At 35.6% G+C, this 22216-nt stretch overlaps 1 protein-coding gene and 1 long non-coding RNA gene across 2 annotated transcripts; both read right to left on the bottom strand.

Annotated features, from left to right (window-relative positions):
- Positions 1-74: 74 nt before the first annotated feature.
- On the bottom strand, positions 75-2556 carry LOC120346532 (uncharacterized). The gene is made up of 3 exons (XM_078113121.1): positions 2274-2556; positions 1513-1667; positions 75-883 (listed from the first exon to the last, which is right to left on the bottom strand). Exons 1-3 carry the CDS (start codon positions 2505-2507, stop codon positions 199-201), a joined length of 1074 nt encoding a protein of 357 aa, XP_077969247.1. The 5' UTR covers positions 2508-2556; the 3' UTR covers positions 75-198.
- A 16924-nt stretch (positions 2557-19480) lies between these two features.
- On the bottom strand, positions 19481-20394 carry LOC144422875 (uncharacterized). Its single transcript, XR_013475417.1, has 3 exons — positions 20258-20394; positions 19759-19885; positions 19481-19545 (listed from the first exon to the last, which is right to left on the bottom strand). It is a non-coding gene; the product is annotated as an uncharacterized LOC144422875 (long non-coding RNA).
- Between the last annotated feature and the right edge of the window lie 1822 nt (positions 20395-22216).

Here is a 22216-nt window from a genome sequence, read left to right as displayed (position 1 = left end):
CACTTCCAAGAGACTCCTGATGGCAAATCCTTTGTCGCACATTCCCGAATCCCCTCTTTCAAGCAAACTCAAAATTCCAGATCTCCGGGTTATTTCACTGTCTGATATGCTACCGCAAAATAATAAACTGACAAAAGTTATTGGACCATGGGGAGCAATACCCAATAAACATTTTAATGTTGTATGGTTTTTATAAAATTAAAAAAACTCACTTTGGAGCATGAGTGAAGATGGTGACTGGCATAAAATTTCACAACAGTCAAGGACTATGCGTGTAGATTCATAACCTTGGTTTTTAAAACACTGTGGCATATTTTCATAAACCTGCTCACGATTAGGCCAAATTGGGATAGATGCCAAGGTAAAATAAAGAAAATTAGCCCATGTGATAACTATCCGAGAGACAGTGGACTGTGATATGCAAAAAACATCACTAAGATGGATCTCATCAAAGCCCTGTCTCAGACGACACAAAAATAAAAATAGTTCATCAGCCAGTGGAAGCGATCGCTTCTTACATGGGTGGTCTAAAAAATCGCTACTTCCATTATAAACTTCTTCGCTTACAGCAGACCATAGTGTTAAAGAGTTAGCACAGTCCAACAATATGTGGAAAAAGTCAATCAATAAACAATAGGAACTAAAGCCAGTATAATATTTAATCATGGAGCTTGACGCCTTGAAACGTTCCATACCGAATTTAGATATTGACAGCTTTGAAACTTGAGTTTTTAAATTCTCAATTTCTTTTAAAGCTTGCTCAAGTTTTTCTTCAGCTGTTTTCACTACAATGCAGTAGTTGTGATCCACTTGAGTAGGATTAATGTGATTAAAACTCAGACTGCTGGTCCGACTGCTTGGTACAGTGGCATCATCAGTGGTTCTGTACAAATATAATAAAATTCATTAGCAAAGAAATCACATATTCATCCTGGGGAAAGGAAGGATGATAAGACGGCTCAATTATATGATGAAGCAGATATCGGTGAAAAGTCATATTGTACCCAAATTACAGCTTCAAGTATTGAATCCTCTGCATTGCATGTATATGTGTAAATCAAATAATGGCACTGAATTGACTATTGTTATGGCTAGCTGTGAGGCAACTAGCAAAGTTGAATGATGTGCTTGGTAGTCTAAATTAGTATCTGGCTTTCTATCTTTTTTGTCGGGAATATATGCTGCATATATAACAATGTAGGCATCATAGAAAACTAAGAACCGAATACAGATTCTATTAGCCAGAGCAGGCTATATCTTATAACTATGTGTTTGCACAATGAAAGTGTTTATTTTGTATTACACTGTTTACCTATTCTTGGCACTATTGTGGCCCGCTAACAATGCAAAAATAATTTTGTGGCCCGCGGAGCCGACAATGTTGGACCACCCTGATATTCTAGACTTTTATAGTCTGTCAAAATATTTTTTCAAATTGGTTAATTTTAAATTTTGGTTTGATACTAGTATGGTGGTATAGTCTAATTCAAAAAATGATATATTCTGTTTTACCTCAGTCTGTTTGGCAGTGGTCTCTCTGCAATTAACTTTGTCCAACTAAATTTTGATGGAACTGAGTTGTGGTGCAAACGGCGTCGACCAGAAGGCGTCTCATATATGTCTTCGGGTCTGAAATGGTTGCCACAAACTCGCGTGCTTGGTGTAATCTGTTTTAATAAGTCAAAATAAACTAGCTGATACGAACGGAATAAATAACACCAACTAAAGTGAAGCTAGGCTTCAAGGAATTAATGTATGCCGCCTAATAATAATATAGGTTATCAAGTTTAGCTTGATTCCCATAATCAGTACACCAGGAAGATATTGACAAAATAAACACTTATTAGTCTACAGAATCAGAAGAGCCCTAACTAAGATTTGAAAAGAGCAGAAGTTAAATTAATTTAATTAAGTGATTCAAGAGTCTTGCTGCACACTAAGATTCACAGCAAGACTCTTAAATCACTTAGGATAGTTATCTTTACTCTTGCTACAGCATCCTTGCATTATATGCATACCGATCCGCCGGCACAAAAGCATAGAAGAAGGATAAGTAGTTAGTTTCGTAGAAACCAAATCATTAGTTAAATTAATTGTTGCTAAAACTGCAAAAGAAAGTCGTGGGCTGTGCTCACCTTAAATACACTCACATATGGCCTACAACCGCATAGATATAGCCTAATAACTAAAGTAGAAGCGAGAAGAGAAAATCAGGGTCAAAACTAAAATTAAAACCAGAAGAAAAAAATATTTGCCACAATATACTGACTTACTTGAAAATGTTTACCAGGATCGCGACGAATACTGTGAATCCACGCTCTCTTCATTTTTTCATTTTTGGGGAAAGAGTGGAACGATAAGTCTGGTGAGTAACGGCTATCGCCATTACACAACGGTACGCAGCAATGCAATTTGGAACCACCAGACGCACGAGCCGCCATTGCAATCGAAAAGCCCAAACCAGTCCAACGTCGCGGGTAAGCAGAAGACAGTACTTTCCCGCGCATGCCCACATAAAAACAAAATGGCGACGCTCAGTGGCGATAATGAATACCCCCCATTGCAAGCATATTTATACAATGGGTGCCATGGCAACAAAACAATATCATAACAATGTGAGTTAACGAACTCATGTAGGTGGTGATTGAAAATTTAATTAACAACACTAAGTTTAAATATTTAAAATTAAAAAACACATGAAAGTTTCATGCACATTCATAAAATGGGTGTCATGGCAACATAACAAATCACAACAATGGGATTTGAAAGATAAATAAATTGGTGATTGTATTTTAATTACCTGCACTAAAAAAAAAATACATGGGGGAAAATAAAAAAAATAAATAAACAAAAAAAAATAATAAAAAAATTCGGTAAAATTACGAAAATATACGGTGTATAAAATGTTCCTAAATGCCCTAAACTTCTTTAATGTTCATTCCCAATGGTTCATGCGTTCCAAGTAGCTGAATGAAATATGATTCTTTAGTTTTTCGGTAAATATGGTCTTGAAACAGTTTTTCAATTCCAATTACATTAAAGTCTTTCAGTGAATGTCAAGGTTGGTTAAAGTGAGCACCGACGACCAGGTCTCTGTTTTTTGATTTTATACTTCTAATGTGTTCTGAAATACGATATTTCAGATGCCTCCCTGTTTCGCCAATGTACTGCATGCCACATTTTTTACAGCTTATCAAGTAGACGACGTTTTCCGTATTGCACGTTATTTTTTGAGTAATTTTTAGTTGAATAGTTTTTTGTTTGTTTGTCGCTACTTTCGTTTCATCAGAATGTTCGCAGGTACTGCATGACTGTCTTCCACATTTAAAAAAACCTGGATTGTTGCTGACAGGTGATTTTGGCTTTAATTTGGCTCTGACTAGCCTATTTCTGAGTGTGGGACATTTTCGGTGAGCTAATTTGGGTGGATTTGGAAAAATTTCTTTCAATCTCTCGTTATTGTTTAAAATGTATTGGTAGTCGGAAAAGATTTTTCGAACATTTGGTAAGGTTGGATGATAGGTTGTAATAAAAGGGAGCAAAGTTTCATTTTTACTTTCCGTGTTGGGAGTTAAAAGAAGTTGTCTATCTAATTTTTTTACAAACTGGACGGCATTGTCAATTAAATTTTCTTTATAATTTCTCTTCATAAGGTATCGTTTCATTAATTCTGCATGCTTATCGAAATACTCGTTAGTTGAACAAGCTCTTCGTATTCGGATGAAAAGGCTTTTGGGAATATTTTTTGTAATATGTTTAGGATGACACGAAGATGGTGAAAGGTATTGGTGTGAATCTGTTTCTTTGCTAAAAATTTCAGTTTCTAATTTGTCCTTAATGATGTGAACTTTGACATCCAAAAACGTGATATTATTTGGTGAGCATTCGAAAGTAAACTTGATGGTCGGATGTAATGAATTTGCTAAGTTAACAAATTCTAAAAGTTTCTCTTTACCATGCGTCCAAATCATGAAACAGTCGTCAATGAAGCGGCAATAATATTTCGGTTTAAAAGGGGTTTTCTCTAATAATTCAGATTCCAGATCAGCCATGAAGATATTAGCATATTTTGGTGCAAATTTGGTTCCCATCGCCGTTCCTTGAATTTGAAGGTAATAGTTATCATCAAAAACAAAGTTGTTGTTCTTAAGAACCAAGGCAGCTGCTTCTGATATCCAAAATATTTCTTTTTTTGTACTATTGATTTTATCAAGATATTTTTCCATTGACGCTATACCGTTATTGTGGGGGATATTTGTGTAAAGTGAAACCACATCCATGCTTACTAATAAAGATTCTTGTTGGACTGTCTGGATTTCGTTCAAGTTATTCAAAAAATCCATACTGTCTCGTATGTATGATGGTATTATTTTCTTGCACATCAAGGGGCTCAATTTATTGTCTACAAAAGCCGAAAGTTTCTCTGTGGCGGTACCATTATTAGATATTATAGGGCGACTGGGATGATTTATTTTATGTACCTTGGGTTGAAGGCGTAAGCGCCCTGGTTTTGGGTTTTTTGGACAAATTGCTTTGAATAATTTATTGTCTATCACACCTGCATCTTTCATCCTCGCGCATAGCTTGATAACGTCATTGCCAATTTGCCTGGAGTTATCCTTTGGTAGGGGTCTGTAGATCAACTTGTCGTTTAATTGACGCATCCCTTCAGAAACATAGTCCGTTCGAGATAAGATGCAAATCCCCCCTCCTTTATCGGTCGGAGTTATAACTATGTCCCTTGCTGCTCTTTTTTCAAGTTCTTTTAGTGCTATTAGTTCATTCCTATTCAAATTAGGATAGGCATGCCTTTTAGGTGTCTGCTTACTTATTTCCCGTTTTATCGTATTTGCAAAATGATCCAAGTCCGAATTTCTACCAGGTGGTAGACGAAACGTTACAGAAATATATTTGTGTTAGTGTGCAGCAAGACTATTTATTGAATTACTCAGGTTAGTAAATGAACATTGAAAAAATGGAGTTTATAAAATTATTTGTAAAAAAAGGCACAATAATATTAGTACTATCATTTTTTTAATTTATCTCCTATATTTTTTTTAAATTGACAAAAGTTAATTTTTTTGGGTTGACTTAATTTCTGGATGAGATAATGAGTTAGAATGCAATATTCGTAATTTCCATCTTGGATTAAAATCAAATTCCCATCTCCTCACCAAGGTGATAAATTGGGTTCTCAATGCAGAATTAAAAAAAAACAAAGACTTTTCAAATCTGTCCCCTTATATTGTTAAATGCTTTATATTAGGTAATGCCGAAGTATGTGAACCAAGATGGCGGACACCGGAACGTAGTATTTGTATTCCAATTTTCCTCGTTTTATTTCTATTACAAATTCGGGGACTAGCCAAGTGACTCCCGTAGTATTTGTACCAGAAATTATGGTCTAACCCTAACCTGGTACACATACTACGTTTCGGTGTCCGCCATCTTGGTTCACATACTTTGGTAGTACCTTATATTATACAGATCTTGGTTTGGTTGCGTAATTATAAAAATAATATATAAAATGCTATAGGATATTGATAGATATATACAGCGGTGGTTGACAATTAGGCGATCAGAACAATTGTATAGATCTATTGGAATGTGGTGTCATTGACTTACGGAACTTACGGAAAAAGTATACAATATGCCATAATAGTATACAATAAAAGTAATATATTAAAATGCATAAGGACGACATTGAGAATTATACATGTTGTGATTAACAATCAGTACCCAGGGCAGAAATATAATATTTAAACAGATAAACTATACAGCCTTATCCATGAGCTCAATAACACAGGGTTGGGTTGGACATTTTTAAAACCAAATCAAGACTTGATTAATTAATTTTTGGTTGAGGTACGAACCAATTGGCATTCAGGTATAACCTGCCACAAATTATCAGAACAATTTTGTAGTATACGGGCATTCAGGACTCAGGTATAACCTGTCACAAATTATCAGAACAATTTTGTAGTATACGGACTGACACAAAAATGCCAGTTAATTCAACATATTTTAATTTATGAAGAGTTTCGCTGATTGATTCTACCAAATATAATATATCGACAATGCAACCATCCCAAATAGCCTAATGCAGGGGTCGGCAAACTACGGCCCACAGGCCATGTTGCCACAACAACGCCATCCTCCACATTGATAATAAGTAAACAATGTTATATTAAAAAACTCCACATACACTTCTTATTGTGGCAGGCTTTTAACAAAGCATAAGAAAGCAAATGCACCATAATTTGAAGTTTAATGAGGCAATTATAATTAAGGCAGAAACATTGCGGCGCCCGCGCTACCGGAAATGTGTATATCTGGCCTGCAAGTACATAAAGTTTGCCGACCACTGGCCTAATGTTATGAACTTGAATATGTTGGCATCGCATATTAAAGCATTTATGTAATATGCCCAATACCTCACCCAGAGTGTTGTATACGGTGCTAAACAGGAATGTTTCAAGTTATTTTGTGGAATATAGAAGTTCCATATTCATGATTGGGTGCTTGTTCAGAGTTCCGTTCAGGGCAATTATAGCCACAAAAATTATCAAAAAATGCCCCAAAAATATTAATTTTTAGCAGCCACTGGTATTTAACGATATGTAAGGAGATAATATTCGTTTGTGAGAAACAAAAATCTTTTCGGTTTGACATTACATACCCAATCTTACACACCCTGGGGGGCGTGAGATTTGGACCTGAGACGTGTAATCTGCGATGCCAGCAGGTAAATGTTATGCTTTAGCTGCCTAGGCCTTTTTACTATTCGATGATATGCCCATACAGAAACAGACAAATACATTTTCTCAAAATATTCGCATTTTCATCTTATGAAATAATTGATCAAGATCTTTGATATGGTTTTGATGAAGGCGAGTTCAACATCTCAGTTCAGTATTCTATGCAGTGGAATCGTGTTGCCGGAAATCTTTGTCTTCCACTCATTCATTTTATACTGTTTTGGCCTTTGTTGTAGTCTTGATGAAGGCGAGTTCAACATCTCGGTTCAGTATCCTGTGCAGGACGCAGTGGAATCCGATTTACTGAAAGTGAAAAGAAAATGTTACAGGAGTCAAAAATATGTAGTAGGAGTTTAAAAAGAATTCATACAACAGCCAATAGAACAAAACTAGAATTTGTCAATCTGTGCACTATGATATGATGATGCAGCTTATTCAAACATGTTATGTTTTTGCAATATTTTTTATATCTATCCAAGCTACACATTTTTCAAACTACAAAACTTATTTCTTGTCACTGGTAAAATTACAGTATCTTTGAAAAATATTAGTCATTTACATATCAGTGGATGATTGTACAGAGCCTTGTCCGAAGGCAAAAACATAAAAATAATTGTGGTATAAAAAACTATTAATTTCTATATTATTCAAATCACCATATTCTACACAATTAGCACTGCAATAGTGAAATGGCAAAGCAACTACATGAAATCATAAGAACTAGGGTGAGATAAAAGTGAGGCCTTGGTCTTATATTATTAATTGAAACTGCACAGCACACAGAGTAGATAGCGATTTTGAGTTTTCATTTAAAGCTTTTAAAACTATGTGATTGTGATATCATATATGACGATATAGTACTTTATGAGGTCCATAGAGCTGGGCTTTTCAAAACGAAAATTTGAATCGAATAGTAAATTATAAGAATCGGAGAAAATTCCATTTAACAAGCAATCCTTTATCTACTTCCGATACCAATGCAAGTTCATTACTCAATTTAGTTTCAAGTTATGATTATCCAACTTGTTATTTCAGGAATTTAAGACTATAAATATGGATGTAGGTAGGCTATGTTGGGGAAAGTGGACTCAGCGATATTTTGCCAGTGTGTTAAATAAATGAAATTATCTCACCCATATTGATGCATCAAACTTACATCCTTTCGCCTCCAATAATTCTCGCAGTTTCCTTATATGGTTTGGATCTGGATATCCATTGCTGAAAAAAAAAAATCATGAATTCTGTTTGAGCATGTTCCTAGAAAAATATTGAAAATTTGACAATAAAGAGTATTGAAATACAGAATTGGGTTCTAGGAATAAAAAATATTTAGCGCTCCTGTAGCATGTGAACCAAGAAGGTGGACACCAGAACGTAGTATGTGTACCAGGTTTGGGTAAGGCCATAATTTTATTGCAATTTTCCACATTTTAGTTCTATTAGGAGTTCGGGGACTAGCCAAGTGACTCTGAAATTATAGCCTAACCCTAACCTGTTACACATAATATGTTCCTGTGTCCGCCATCTTGGTTCACATACTTTAGGAGTACTAAGATATCGTCTGAGAAATCAAAAAAAGTCATGATGGGGCAACAAACTATGGATTGACAAACATTTAACTTTACCATAAGAGGCCATTTTAGTTTCTGTTAAAAAATTTGAGAAAACTTAATGTATGTCAGAAATTTCGACTTTTGCTTCAAAATTAAAACGTCTATAATTAAAAAAATATGACTCTAGTTTTGAACTCGATACCAAAAAAATGTCAAAATTAACTTCTCTCTCGGCTCCCGTCACAGATCCTCACAATATCAGATAAAATGAAGATCATGCTGCCTCATAAAGTCATAGCAAATAATCTTCTGTACACGATGACCAGGCAGTTTTATTAACATGGTTGGTCAGAGTGAATTATAAGAATACTATTGATTTGATAAGTCTGTCAGTTACTGCTTGTCTGGAGCCTTGCTCAGGGTGAAGTATAACAATACCATTGGTACCAATACCATAATTTAGATATCCAATCTATTTAATATATACAAGGTGTAGTCTTAATGGTTGAGTGGTTGTTTGGGATCTTTGGATCAGACCCTGGTAGTTTAGAATCATCAAGTGCCTTTAAATGAAGTAAATCATTTTCATATAAAATTGATGAGCTCAGTTTTCTTCTGAGCAAAGACAAGAAAAAAACGACTGGATAAAACAAAATAATTTTTAGAAAGCTATTTTATCCAATATGCCTTTTATGCTTTGCAAATCGTGAAAAATAAATTCCAATATCCTTAGTGGTGAAATTTACTCCATAACATTTCATTCAGCTGTTAAAATTGGACTCCCAAAAGAACGTTGTGTTGTAGTGCAAAACGAAGGGATAACAAAATTATTAAATTAGTTTTATTCCTTCCTATTTCCTAACATTTTAGGAAGTAAGTAACCACCAACCACAAAACAAGCAAAGTACTCACTTCTCTGTTCCTCCAGTTTTATTAGTCTTATGAGGAAACTCATCGTTCCAAACAATTTTTCCTCTTCTGTCACCAACTTCCTGAATCTTGAAAATCAATCCTGCATTGAAGGCTTGATAGAGTAAGTTGTAACATATGTCTCCATCATCATCCCATGGCAAATATTCAGTAAATTTTTGAGCTTCATATGAAACCACCTGAAGAAACAAACAAAACTAATCATCTCTCATACCTGGGGGTTTGTTAAACTTATATAAATATCAAAATATCTTTGAAAGTTTAGTAGAAGAAAAAATTTTCTAACAAAATACTTGGTGTTTCTAATAGAATAATTCAACTTGACAACTCAACAACTTATTTAAACATTGAAATCAGAAATTATAAGGAAGCCCGCTAAATATTTAGCTTGTCGTAATGTTACTGCACCATTGAATCTAAATTTAAAGTGAACATAGAAGAACTAAATTCTATGAACATCTAGAATTTAAATAAATAACGTTTTAATATTACCCATGATCAAACAAGCATGACCTATATATGGCTATGTTATGATTTTACTTCACAAATGGCTTCTATATTCCAACTTTTTCTCAATAACAAACCTTTCAAAGCTTTGATTTCCATTAGAACTGAATTCAATCAGCATACCTGTTTAATTTAATCATAGACAGACAAATCATGAAACAGAGCCAACCCATATAAGCATTATACAAAATATTGCCTGTTTCTGTATATTTCTATGAGAAGCAATAACTCATGTGAGTGAATGCAAACATTTAGCAATACTTCTTTCAAGCTTCTGGACTGTGCAATGGCCTAACGCAGTGGTTACCAAAGGGTGTACCGCGGTGCACTAGTGTTACGCAACAATAGAGATGGACTCTGCTTGCTGCAATTTCCCGAGCTGCAGTTTATTTATCTGTTGAACAGAGTTTGTTTAAAGTTTCAAAATAAAATCAGGCAGAGAAAAGTTGACATTTGGCGTATAGGTTTGCAAACACAAAGTACACATTAATGATCACAATATTGAATTTTATTCAAATTTTTTCCATAAGTGAGTCGTTGGCAGTTTTTTCAGCGCCGCACAAACAAAAAGTTTTGGAACAGTCGGTCTAATGGTTGAAGTGTTGGACTGAACTAAGCTGACATCACATATTGAACATCTCGGTTCAAATCCCCATGACAACCACCTCACCCAGGATGAAATAAATTGGATAGGAAATGCAAAACCAGAAAATTCGAAATAATAATGTCTCCTTAAATATCATTAGATAACAGTGTCTGATAGCTCAAATTTCATTAAATATAAGATATGACAGAATTACCATATTTAACCTGGGGAGAAAAAAGCCGATAAGACGACTTAATTAATCAAGTGGCGAACCACAGCCTCTAATCCGGTTACCAGTCTATAACACGTAAGAGATTGTTTAGCCAGTTATTCGTTTTCGGAAGCATGGACTTGATGGTGGAGGAGGCTGTAACAGACCAGTGGTTACGTAAACCACCCTACTAAATATTTGTGACTGCTTGTATAGGGCCTAGTTCAGAGCAAAAGACATGAATAAGCATTGCATAAAAAAGTAACATGACAGTACTACTATAAAGGATGTCTTTGCCTATATATCAAAATCACCATATTTGGAGCATTTATGAAATCAAAGGGTATGACAGAAAAATTTTTATTTTCCATTCAAGTTTTTGTTTACATCATGTTGTATTTAGTAAATTTTGACCTATATAATATAATGATTTTGCTTCTCAATTGAAAATAAGATATATATTTGTGACCCCTCAATGAATGGATTCAAGAAATTCACAATAACAATAATTGTACCGAAGAATTCCAGGCAAACTATCAGGTTGTGGGCATCCCTAAATATTACTTTTACCAAATTGTGATTCTTCATTTATTGCACTGGTATTTAATTCAGGAAAGAAATTTAAATCAATCGATGTTCAAATATGCTGATGTGCAATGGGGATTAATATTAAGAACAAGAACCTTCTTGATTAGGAATCTTGACTCCATCAAATCTATAATTTATTTCCCAACCAACCATTAAATTTGTTTCATAACTCACCATCAGACTTCCAGCAGGAAATGAGTAGGTGATGTCACGAGTCCCACTTTCTTCATATCCTGGCAGTGATTCTTCCAACAAATCCCATGACAGCCTCCCACCAGATGGTTGTTGGTTGATGATTCTTAGACCAGAAGCAGTTTGACTTGAAGACTGAGATTCTGCACCTGGATAAATGAAACCAAAACTTAATGATAAAAAAAAAGTTTGTTTTTATTTAAGCAAAAATGCTTGTGATTGAGGGTTCAATGATATTTAAAAGTTACCACGATTTGTGAAAATTCGAATTATAAATTGAAAGAATGAAAATTATGGTTCCTAGATGTAATTAAGCTATTGTGTGGTTATTTGAGTTTTGGGCAATACCATGGTCTAGTGCAGGGTTTTCCAAACCAGGGGTCGCGACCCCAAATTGGGTCGGAGTGATGAGTAGGTAGGGTCGAAAACAGGTCATGGGGTCGGCAGGGTCGCTGAGGTATAGAAGAGGATGTACGAAACATCTAAGATTTGACAAACCATGTCATGTTTAGCAGTTTGTACCATGGCTTACAGTAAAACAGGCCCATAGGCATCGCTCTATGCTTATGCTATAAAAAATGTAGGTGCTTATTGTGACAGCACGGTTTGGTTTTAGCTGATTTTACTTAATACCACCACATGACGTGGCCCCCTCCCGGCGCCTTTTTGCACTCGTGGCCCACCTGTTCGCCTTTCCAAAAAAACTAAACATGTTGGATTGTATTATATTTTTACGATCTTTTATGGAATGCAAAAGCAAACCAGCAAAGAATCATTCATTAGATTCATCATACAACACACTTGCGGTTTTTTGACGAACACACACATCACGTCAAAACTGAGTGTTTCATTTGCGTTATAGTGTTTTTATTCAATAATTTTCAGTAGTTATGGTACTGCCTCAATGTTTGGATGAGCATATTGTGCGGTAATATCAAGTTTAAGTGGGGTGTTTAGTAAAATTTGAAACACCAGTACAAGTATTTAATGAAGTGACATTGCAAAGATTTCTGGACAAATATATAAACTGATTTGTCACTAATATGTAGCAATGCGATTAAGTCAATTTCATCAGAATTATTGACGGATACGACATTCCAAAATCTTATTTAACCCAAACATAACATAAACTAAAATACAAACAAAAAAGGAAAACGAGTCCCGAAACCAGTACCAAAGATATTGTTGATTTTTCATTTTACATTGGCGATAAAGACAATCAGAGTCGACATGAAAGACGGTAATCAGAATGAAACTAATTTGCAACTTTTCGCTCTAAATTCATTCATATAATTGCGCTCAGCGTTCGTCCCCAGTGATCGCACAATATCTTTTGAGTTCGTCAACCAGAACGTACAGTTTTGCGAGAGAAAAAAAACTGACTTCGATGTCCACCAGGGTACAAGACTTGGCACATACGTAATAATATAAACCGGCATTTGAATGTAGATATATGGCAGAAATATTCACACCAAAATCATGAAACAGACCTAAGCCTATATATTGATATATAACAAAGTAGAAAATTAAAAAGTCGCTTACAAACTTTATTGGGTGGGCCGCAAAATCCAGTCTGGCGGGCCGCATGCGGCCCGTAGGTTTGGCAGCCTTGCTGTAAACATTTCCACCTGCATACTATTGCACTTACGGATATTTGAACTCATACTAACCCTAACCCATATATTTTAGCATCCGCATGTAGACTAAACCCGCAGATATACGGGTGCAAAGGTATGGGTTCAAATGTACGTGGGTTCAAATGTGCTGTCACCCTAATTACACACGAGCAATGCAAGCATTGCGCACATAATCTTTCATCTCGATTTATTTTGGTCAAGCCAAATCCAACGTAACTGTCGTGCCATTTTCGTATTTTGGGCATTGGGAATTTACAAAAGGGTTTTGCTTCTATAATATGATAGCGACGGTTATCTCGCATTCTAGTGAAACTGCCCGTTTAGAGGTTAGACGGCCTACCGGCAAACTATTTTGATTGGTAGATTCCAAGTTCCATTATGACCAAACAATTCACTCACAAGAAAGTGAATACACCCTGCGATCGCAGATACCGCATGAGCGGAGAATTTTATTTTAAAAGGAAAGTATGCAATCGAAGTCGTTTTATGGTCAATTTTTAGCCTTGTGTCGTGGCCCCCCTTAAGGGGCCATCTGCCCCCGGTTGAGAACCACTGTTCTAACGTTTCATGAAAAATATATATATTGAAATGGGGTTGCACTGGACATATGAAAGTTGTCTCTGGGGTCATTACAAAAAAAGCTTGGGAACCCCTGGTCTAGTGGTTAACGCCCTGGACCCAACTGTAGGCTTTACAGATTACACATCTCAGGTTCAAACCCTGTTTCCCCCTCATGTCAAAGTGTGTAATAAATTGGGCCGGCCATGCCTTACAGGGAAAAATCTTTTTTTTAAATAAAATACCTTTTTACATATCAATGGCTGCAAGAGTATTCTTTCATGTAAAGAAATGAATCAAAAAAATTTAATGTATCGAATTTCTGAGATTATGATGTAAAAAACAACACTGACATAGACAACTTCGAATATGTCATATGCATCAGACAAAATATTATAAAATTCACTGTCATCGATAAATAGGAGTATTTGGCTTGTTAATATACATATAATATTGAAAGCCTTTTTGTGGAGTGCATTAATAAACAGTGCAACTGCACTTGATTTAGAGCAGTGGTGGGAAAATTACGGCCCGTAGGGCAGATCCGACCCGCAGAAGTGTTTCCTCTGCCACACCGCCGCGCCAATAAAAACTATAGAGCAAAATCAATTGATAAATCAAACCAAAATGATCATATGAAGCAAACATCTTGGGTATTATCACAATATGTCAGGTATGATTTAAGCTAGGCTTTGGGGAAAATATAAAACCTGGACTTTTTTAAATAATAGTTTAATATAAAAGTCTTGCAATAAACTTTGTTTCTGACTGAGTTCAAAATTTGCTACTAAGGTGGAATATACTGTGTTCAACCAATTATCCAAATATTTGATTAAAGAAATATTCGATATTTCGATATTAAAAACAATAGAATCTGTACCTGGATAAATAAAACCAAAACCTGTGGCAAAAAAAAAGTTTGCTCTTATTTAAGCAAAAATGCTTGTGATTGAGGGTTCAATAATATTTAAAAGGTAACATGATATATGAAAAAAAATTATAAATTAAAAGAATGAAAATTATGGTACCTAGATGTAATTAGGCTATTGTCTTGTTATTTAAGTTTTGGGCAATGCCATGGTCTGGTGCAGTGGTTCTTAAAATGGAGGGTGCAAGAAGCTCTCAGGGGGGCCCAAGAGGTCACAAGCCCATTTGAAATCAGCATTAGGTCGCAATGCAATCAGTGTGGTTATTCGGCAGTTTTTAGTCATGTTCCAAAAATTAGTTGTAAGTAAGTAAATCAAATAACATGCAGTAATAAAATCGCCTAAAATTAGGTATTTAACACCTGTAAGCGGCACACAGTTTAATGTTTTGAATAAAAATAATAGTTTTGCTGATGTGAGCCAGTTTGGGAAAATACATTAAAGCACATAAAACATATATTTATTGCGTTCAGTTTTAAATAAAATTCACCTTGTATTTATGAAGTATCGCAAAATGAACAGAAAAGGAGAATGTATGATGACGATTATCTCAATGATGGCTTTATTCATACGACAGTGAACGGTGAGGTTATACTCAAATGAGTTTTTATGCCTATAAAAATTTAGGTCATGTGTTTATCCAATAAGAGAGGCCTGGGTCAGAAACATCAGTTACTAAAAATATTATAAAATTCACCTATTTCAAATTATTTTATAGAATTTATAATGTATTCATACATGCGACTGACTATTGGAAAGCCAGGGCTTGAAATTTAGTTTCGTTGGCACCTCCTAATGCACTTCAATATAAAAAGTTTTTCAATATTTTCATATTTTTCGATTAATTAGCCAACGTTGCGTATACTCTGGGCCAATTGTTAGCCAAATGAGAGTTTTATGAAAGATATACGTCATCTTTGTTTTTCAGTATTTAAAGTACCTTAAACCTTCATGATAAATCTTTACTTTTATTACCATTAGCTGGTCTGGAACTGGCAGTGCCATAACCGGATGCACCTCCAATGACAGAAGATCCTTCCTCAACATCCTTTGAAACTGGTAGAGCCAAAGGTTGCTCTGCCTTCGGCTTTTCTTCAGCTTTTAAAGATGCTCGTGAAAATAATTCATCGATAAGCGAATCATTGCATTTATCTGATTTTTTCACTAAGGGTTCGATTCGAACTGTCTCTTTTAGGAATTCGAGAGATAAATCTCCAAGTTTCAAGAAACTAAACAGATCTTGGAAGATTTTTCTTCTGTTTTTGACATCATGTTTCACCCATTTCATCATCCCCTCATATTTGACAGCCTCAGAAGAATACTTTGTTTCTGAAGATTTCAAAAGTCTCAGTATGTCATCCTTGCTGATATCAAGAAATTCCTTTTTCTTGCTAATTTGTTCAAAATTTGTCTCCAAGAATTGAATAATGGAATTTTTTACTGTCGTTTGTTTAGGAGTTTGATTGGTTTCAGAGAGATTCTTCAAGATAAAGCAGTTGTCAATATCAAGGTTTGTCTCCAGTTTTTTGACATCAGAAAACAATGCAGTGAATACAGATTTCTCAGCTGTTTTATTGTTCTTAACAATGGGTTCTTTGAGGACAGTTTCCAGAAGAAATTTGAAATATTTTGTTAAGCAAAGCAGTATTCACTCATATGCAACTCGATCTTCTGCCAATAGCTCATATTATGTGTCTCGTTACTCTTCAAGTACACAAAACAGTATCAAATGCATCGGTGTGAAACTATGGAACACACTGCCTAATTCAATTCGTTCCAAAAATTATAACCTATTTAAACAAATGTTGAAAAATCTTTACCTTGATGCTTATATATGTCAGTAATTTCCCAGATGTTATACCATTAAGGCTTGTTGTCAGGTTTACCTCTTTCTTCGAAATCATAAAATATATATGTCAGAATGTTGTTTTCGTGTGCTCTATGTAATAATTCAACAAAGCTGCAATGCTACTAGCATTGCCAATACTGCAGTACGGTATCAATTCTCATATCCATTAATATATAATCTTAAATTTTATGAACCTCTGAAAGCACAAAATCAATATTAATGATAACACTTACAGACTTAGGCATATGGCTCTGCCATTACATGAATGCATAAGTCTGTACAGCTGTAAGTACGGTAATCTAAAAGGCATATTATTGAATATTTTTAATATTATTATCTCATCATACATGGATTTTCATCTCACATTATGTAGTGTTGCTCACTTCCTCTGTCGATATAATCATTTCACTTGTCAAATTTAAATATTATTGATGTCTCTTTAACTCATATAACGAATTCTCCCCTTTTTTGGTTGCTAACTAGTAAGTAACTACGCTATACGGCGTCATGTTAGTCAGCAATTTCTTTGTTGATTTTACGCTCACCCGAGCATAACATTATAAAGCAAAACTGACTTTATCAGTCACTCTTTCCCGATTGACTTGCATCATATTTACTTTTTATTTCCTGAATTAAATTCGCTCAGCAAGTCATGATGATATCATCCAATTCATATTTTTGCAGTCTTTCGCGGCTCCGCGTCAATTGCGATATATTGTATGCATGTATACTTCAGTCTTCAATTGATTTTTGTATTATCATTATAATTGTTTAATTGCGTACAATATTTCATGCACGACGAAATAAAACTTCTGAGTTCTGCATTGCGTTGACGAAGATGATTCTACATTAGACAAAACAGACAAAATCTACAAAACACGGCCCATTTTCAATTCAATTTTGAAAAATTTCCAGCATTACTACACACCGGGTTGCAATCTTTCACTCGATGAAGGTATGATCCCGACAAAGAACAAATTAGTACATTAAGGATAGGCCTACGAAAAGGGGTTTAAAAACTTTTCTACATTGTGACAGCCAATGTGGCTGTATTTGCAACGCCGAAATATACACCGGAAAAAGGGACGATGCTTGTTCCATACCCAGTTTAGGTGTCACTGGCAATTTGGTCGTTCGTCTTTCAGAACAATTTACCGGAAAAAAACATATCCTATATATGGACAGATTTTATACATCTGTTAGATTAGCCGATTATATGTTGAAAAACAAAGATACGAGAGTTTGCGGCACCACAATGATAAACAGACGAGATTTTCCAAAAACGATGATAAAGAAAAAGAACGAACTTGACAAAGGGAAGTCAGACACACTCTACAATAGCACCGTCGGAGTGATAGCATGGCAAGATAAAAAGACGATATACTTTGTGACCACAGCCCACCTTAATTGTCCCGAGAGAGAGGTTTTAAGATATGACGCATCTCAACGAAAAAGAATTGGAATATCGTGCCCTAAAGTGGTTAAAAGCTACAACACCTTTATGGGCGGCACTGATAAGAACGATCAGATGACGCGACTTCAAAAATGCAGACGGCACTACAAGTGGCCACGTCGGCTAGTTATGAAATTTTTCGTTTGGGCCGCGTACAACTCGTACGTCTTGATGGATTCTATAAAGCCACATAATGTGCGCGGCAAGAGACCATTCACCTTTCATAATTTCTTGGAGCAACTCTTCGAACTGCTCGCTGGAGAAAGCAAACCATTATCCAGAAAGTCACGAACTTCTTCAGTTCCAGAAGTGGAAAGTAAACAACGGATGAATTTGAATGTCCGCCATGATGTATACAGGCTCCAAAATGCCAGTAGAAACAACAGGTGTGTTGATTGTCGAAAGATACACATGATGGCAAAAAATACTAACTCCACAACTCCCAACGAAGAGTTGCCGAAGCAGAGCAAAACAGTGTGTTCAAATGCACCCATTGCGACGTCTTCCTGTGATTAGGAAATGAAGAAAAAAACCATTGGTCTGACTGGCACAATAAAGTCCAGTATTGGCTCTAAACAGTGCATCCAGCAATATGTTCCATGATTCCGTTTTTAGAAATCCGTATTTTTGCTATTCTTATTTTTTCATATGTATTTATGCAATTGAACGGCAATAACACTGAATATTGTGTGTTGTTAGTCAGACCAATTTTGCTATTTTTTGCCATTACTGTTTTTCGTATTTTCATGCAATTAAACGGCAATAACACTGCATATTGTGTGTTTTAGTCGAAGAGTTTGAGGCTGGATGTAATGCGTAAATTTCCCCGTGTATCGTTTACAAGTCGTTGGTCGCTTCACGAGTACGAACTCACGTAAATGACGATACGAGCTTGCGGAGAAAAAATGTTTTTCGTATGGAACGCAAACGTGCTACGGGACGACGTAATTGCGTAACGTCGCTGCATAACGGCGTAAATGTGTTAGGTCGTTGTTCACGTCACCTTGACGTAGCCTCGATGTTGCGACAAATAAAATCACGAATAAAAATGATTCTAAAATTTGAATGGTGCAACATTATTTCAATCTAATGGTATCACTGGAAAGCTATCTTCAACTTCTACAAATGTTGTCGACAATGTACTAGGTTAAATCAAGAACAAATTGAAGTTTTTTCAATTTAACTCAGGATTTTTTCAGAAAATTTTTATGCTTTTCAATATTGCCAATTTTCATAAGACGATCACAATATTTTATCTTAATATTATAAATATATTTTGTCCTATAGATTATCTTTCACCCGATGTAAAACTTGTCTAAATATAATATATGGTTCGCGAGATATGAGGTTTCAAAGTTACATACCTCAAACGGGATGCCAAAGCCGCTAAAGCGGCTTTCAGCGTGAAAAGACTTTCTCGGGAAAGCCGCTATAACGGCTTCCAGGGTTCAAAGAGTTTTAAACATAATATATATCATGAAGTAGGGCGAACTCACCGGATCCATCGTCTTTCTGTTAAATAAATATTAAATTCAGATGATTAGTAAAGTCAGTATAACACGTAAGTTGTTTCAGATTATATTAGTTACGTGGCATGCAGAAGTTGGATTTGAAAAATCAGAAAATCTTCGAGTCACTTCAAAAATATTAAATTTTTACATAAAAGCGACTGCTAGGCAAAGCATAGCTTAGAGTCAAACAGTGAAAACACCTGATGAAAATAGTATCTTTATTTCACCTCGCAATCTCCGACTTGAACGAGTTTCCCATTTACGATCTTCGAAACGCAGGATCCAGCTGTCAAAAAGAAAACGTGAAGTTAAATACAACGACATCTTGTGACAAAAATTACAGGTGTTGCTATACTTGTTAAATGTGGTATTTTTTGAGTGATTTTAAAAAGCTCCCATATTTTAGAAATCTTGGTACTAAAAGCCGATTTAGGCAAAGATTTTTTGTAAGCCAGTATTTTAAAATCAATCAAGTAATTTAATTCGAAGCAAATCTTACCCGGAACTTTTAGATTCGCAAGCAAGCCGCAGATGGGAGAGACGAACAAAATAAGTTTGACGAAATTCATGTTTGCTACTAAAAAACTTTGATGATGCAACTAAATGCTTAGGTATAAAGTAAATATCTGTAAAAATATTTAATGATATGTTAGATTAAGAATAGCCAGCTGCTTTTAAACAATCATAGAGAGTTATAAATCCGTATATGGAAACGAGTCCCGTGACAGCGTTTTGCGTCACTTCCTTTAGCCATAAACTAACTCCTAGTATACAAAATTTAGAACACCTTACTTGACACACGAATTTAATTCACCCATTTTTAATAGTTCAGTTTGAAGCATTTTTGCGAGCATACCTTTCCGATCGATTTCAACACTTGTCCGTTGTTATATCTAACACATAAAATGATACAAATTGTTCATTTTACTCAAAAACCAAATTAATTTGTCGCTAATGTATAGACAAAAAAATGCTGTTACGAGCATAACCCCACTTACCCAAAGCGACACATCTTTTTGTTTCAAATATTCCTGTTTTCTGGCTCCATTATCTTTGCACCCATACATTTGCACCCGCAGATTTTTGCGCCCACATACAGATTGCACCCATGAACATTTGCAACCATAGACATTTTCATCCACGGAATTTGCACCCACGGACATATGCATTCACGGACATTTGCACCCGAGGACATTTGCATCTACAAACATTTGCATCCTCGTACATTTGCACCCACGTATATTTGCATCCGTGTACAATTGCACCTGCGTATATTTGCACCCACGGACATTTGCACCCGCAGGCATTTGCACCTATAGACATTTGCACCCATGAACATTTATACTTGCAGACATCCATCATTTGCACCCTTAGACATCTGCACCCATAGACACTTGCACCCATGGACATTTGCGCCCACGTACATTTGCACTCACAGACATTTGTGCCAAAGGACATTTGCAGCCGCGGAAATTTGACCCGTGGACATTTGCACTTACGTACCCTGCGCGTACAATTGCACTCATGATATTTGCACCCACGAATATTCGCATCTATAAACACTTGCACCCATGGAATTTTGCGCCGATAAACATTTACACTCATGCATACCAGTCTTCGTATAAATAAAATAAAAGAGGTTCTATTGCCATTTTCGCCAATATAGCGACATTATAATGTTTTTAATAGTAATGAAGACGAACTCACTGAAACCCGAAAGCGATTAATTTAGATTTCCATCCAGTAACACAGATCGCTCTCTCCTACATTTTAAAGATTTCAAAAGATCGCCCGACGTTGGCGCGCGAAAACAGAACAGATGAAACTGATTATTAACATAAGCAGTAAAACTCAATTTACGTTTTTAATTGTGCAGCCTTAAAAACACCATTTCAAACAAAATTGTCCGACCTTGGCGCGCCAAAATGTAGCAGCTGGCACTGTTGCTCATCATAAAGTTTATACCCACCCCTGACCTGACAACATTTAAAACTACAATTAACGGCTTTTGCGCAATAAAACGTTTTGGAAATTTTTTATGACTCGCGGGCCAAAATCATTTTTTTATGCTGACTCCTCTCCGCTAAATTTAACAGTAAATTAATAAAACGCCCTTTAGCAAAGCAAATCTGGACTTATAAAATGTGAAAAATGTTTCGGTAATTTTCCATGCAACACCGACCAATATTTTTCCTTGTTACGCTCTCTCCTACATTTAGCACATAAACTAGCGAATACTCTGTATTAACGCCGCCGCAATCACGACTCATAAGTTGTGATTATACAGCCTATGGCGTCCCAACGAACGCGTTTTACGTATATTTCCTTTGCCATAAATTAATTCCTAGTATACATAAATCAAACACCTTACTCGACAAAAAAAATTAATTCAACGATTTTTAATAGTTCAGTTTGAAGCCCTTTTTGCGAGCAAAACTTTCTGATCGACGTCAATATTCGTTCGTTGTTATATCTAATACATAAAATGATATAAATTGTCTATTTTACTTAAAAACCAAATTAATTTGTCGCTGCTGGTAAAGATAAGAAAATTCTGTTGCGAGAATGCCCCCACTTACCCCAAACAACACATCTTTGCGTTTCAAATATTCTTGTGCTCTGGTTTCACTATTTTTGCACACACGTATATTAGCACCAGGGATAATTGCACCAGCGGACATTTGCACCCGGCACATTTGCAACCACGTACATTTGCACCCACGAAATTTTGCGCACGTAAAGATTTACACGCATGGATACCAGTCTTTGAAATAAAAGAGGTTCTATTGCTATTTGCGCCAAAATAGCGACATTCTAATGTTATGAATAGTAATGAAGACGAACTCACTGCGAACCCGAAAGCAATTATTTTTGATTTGCATCAATTAACACAGATCGCTCTCTCCTACATTTCAAAAAAAAATTCAAAAGATCGCCCGACCTTGACGCACAAAAAC

Source organism: Styela clava, chromosome 5 (genome assembly GCF_964204865.1).
Source record: "Styela clava chromosome 5, kaStyClav1.hap1.2, whole genome shotgun sequence".
NCBI lineage: Eukaryota > Metazoa > Chordata > Ascidiacea > Stolidobranchia > Styelidae > Styela > Styela clava.
Note: the sequence above shows the minus strand (reverse complement) of the source record. Positions and strands in the feature narration are given on the sequence as shown.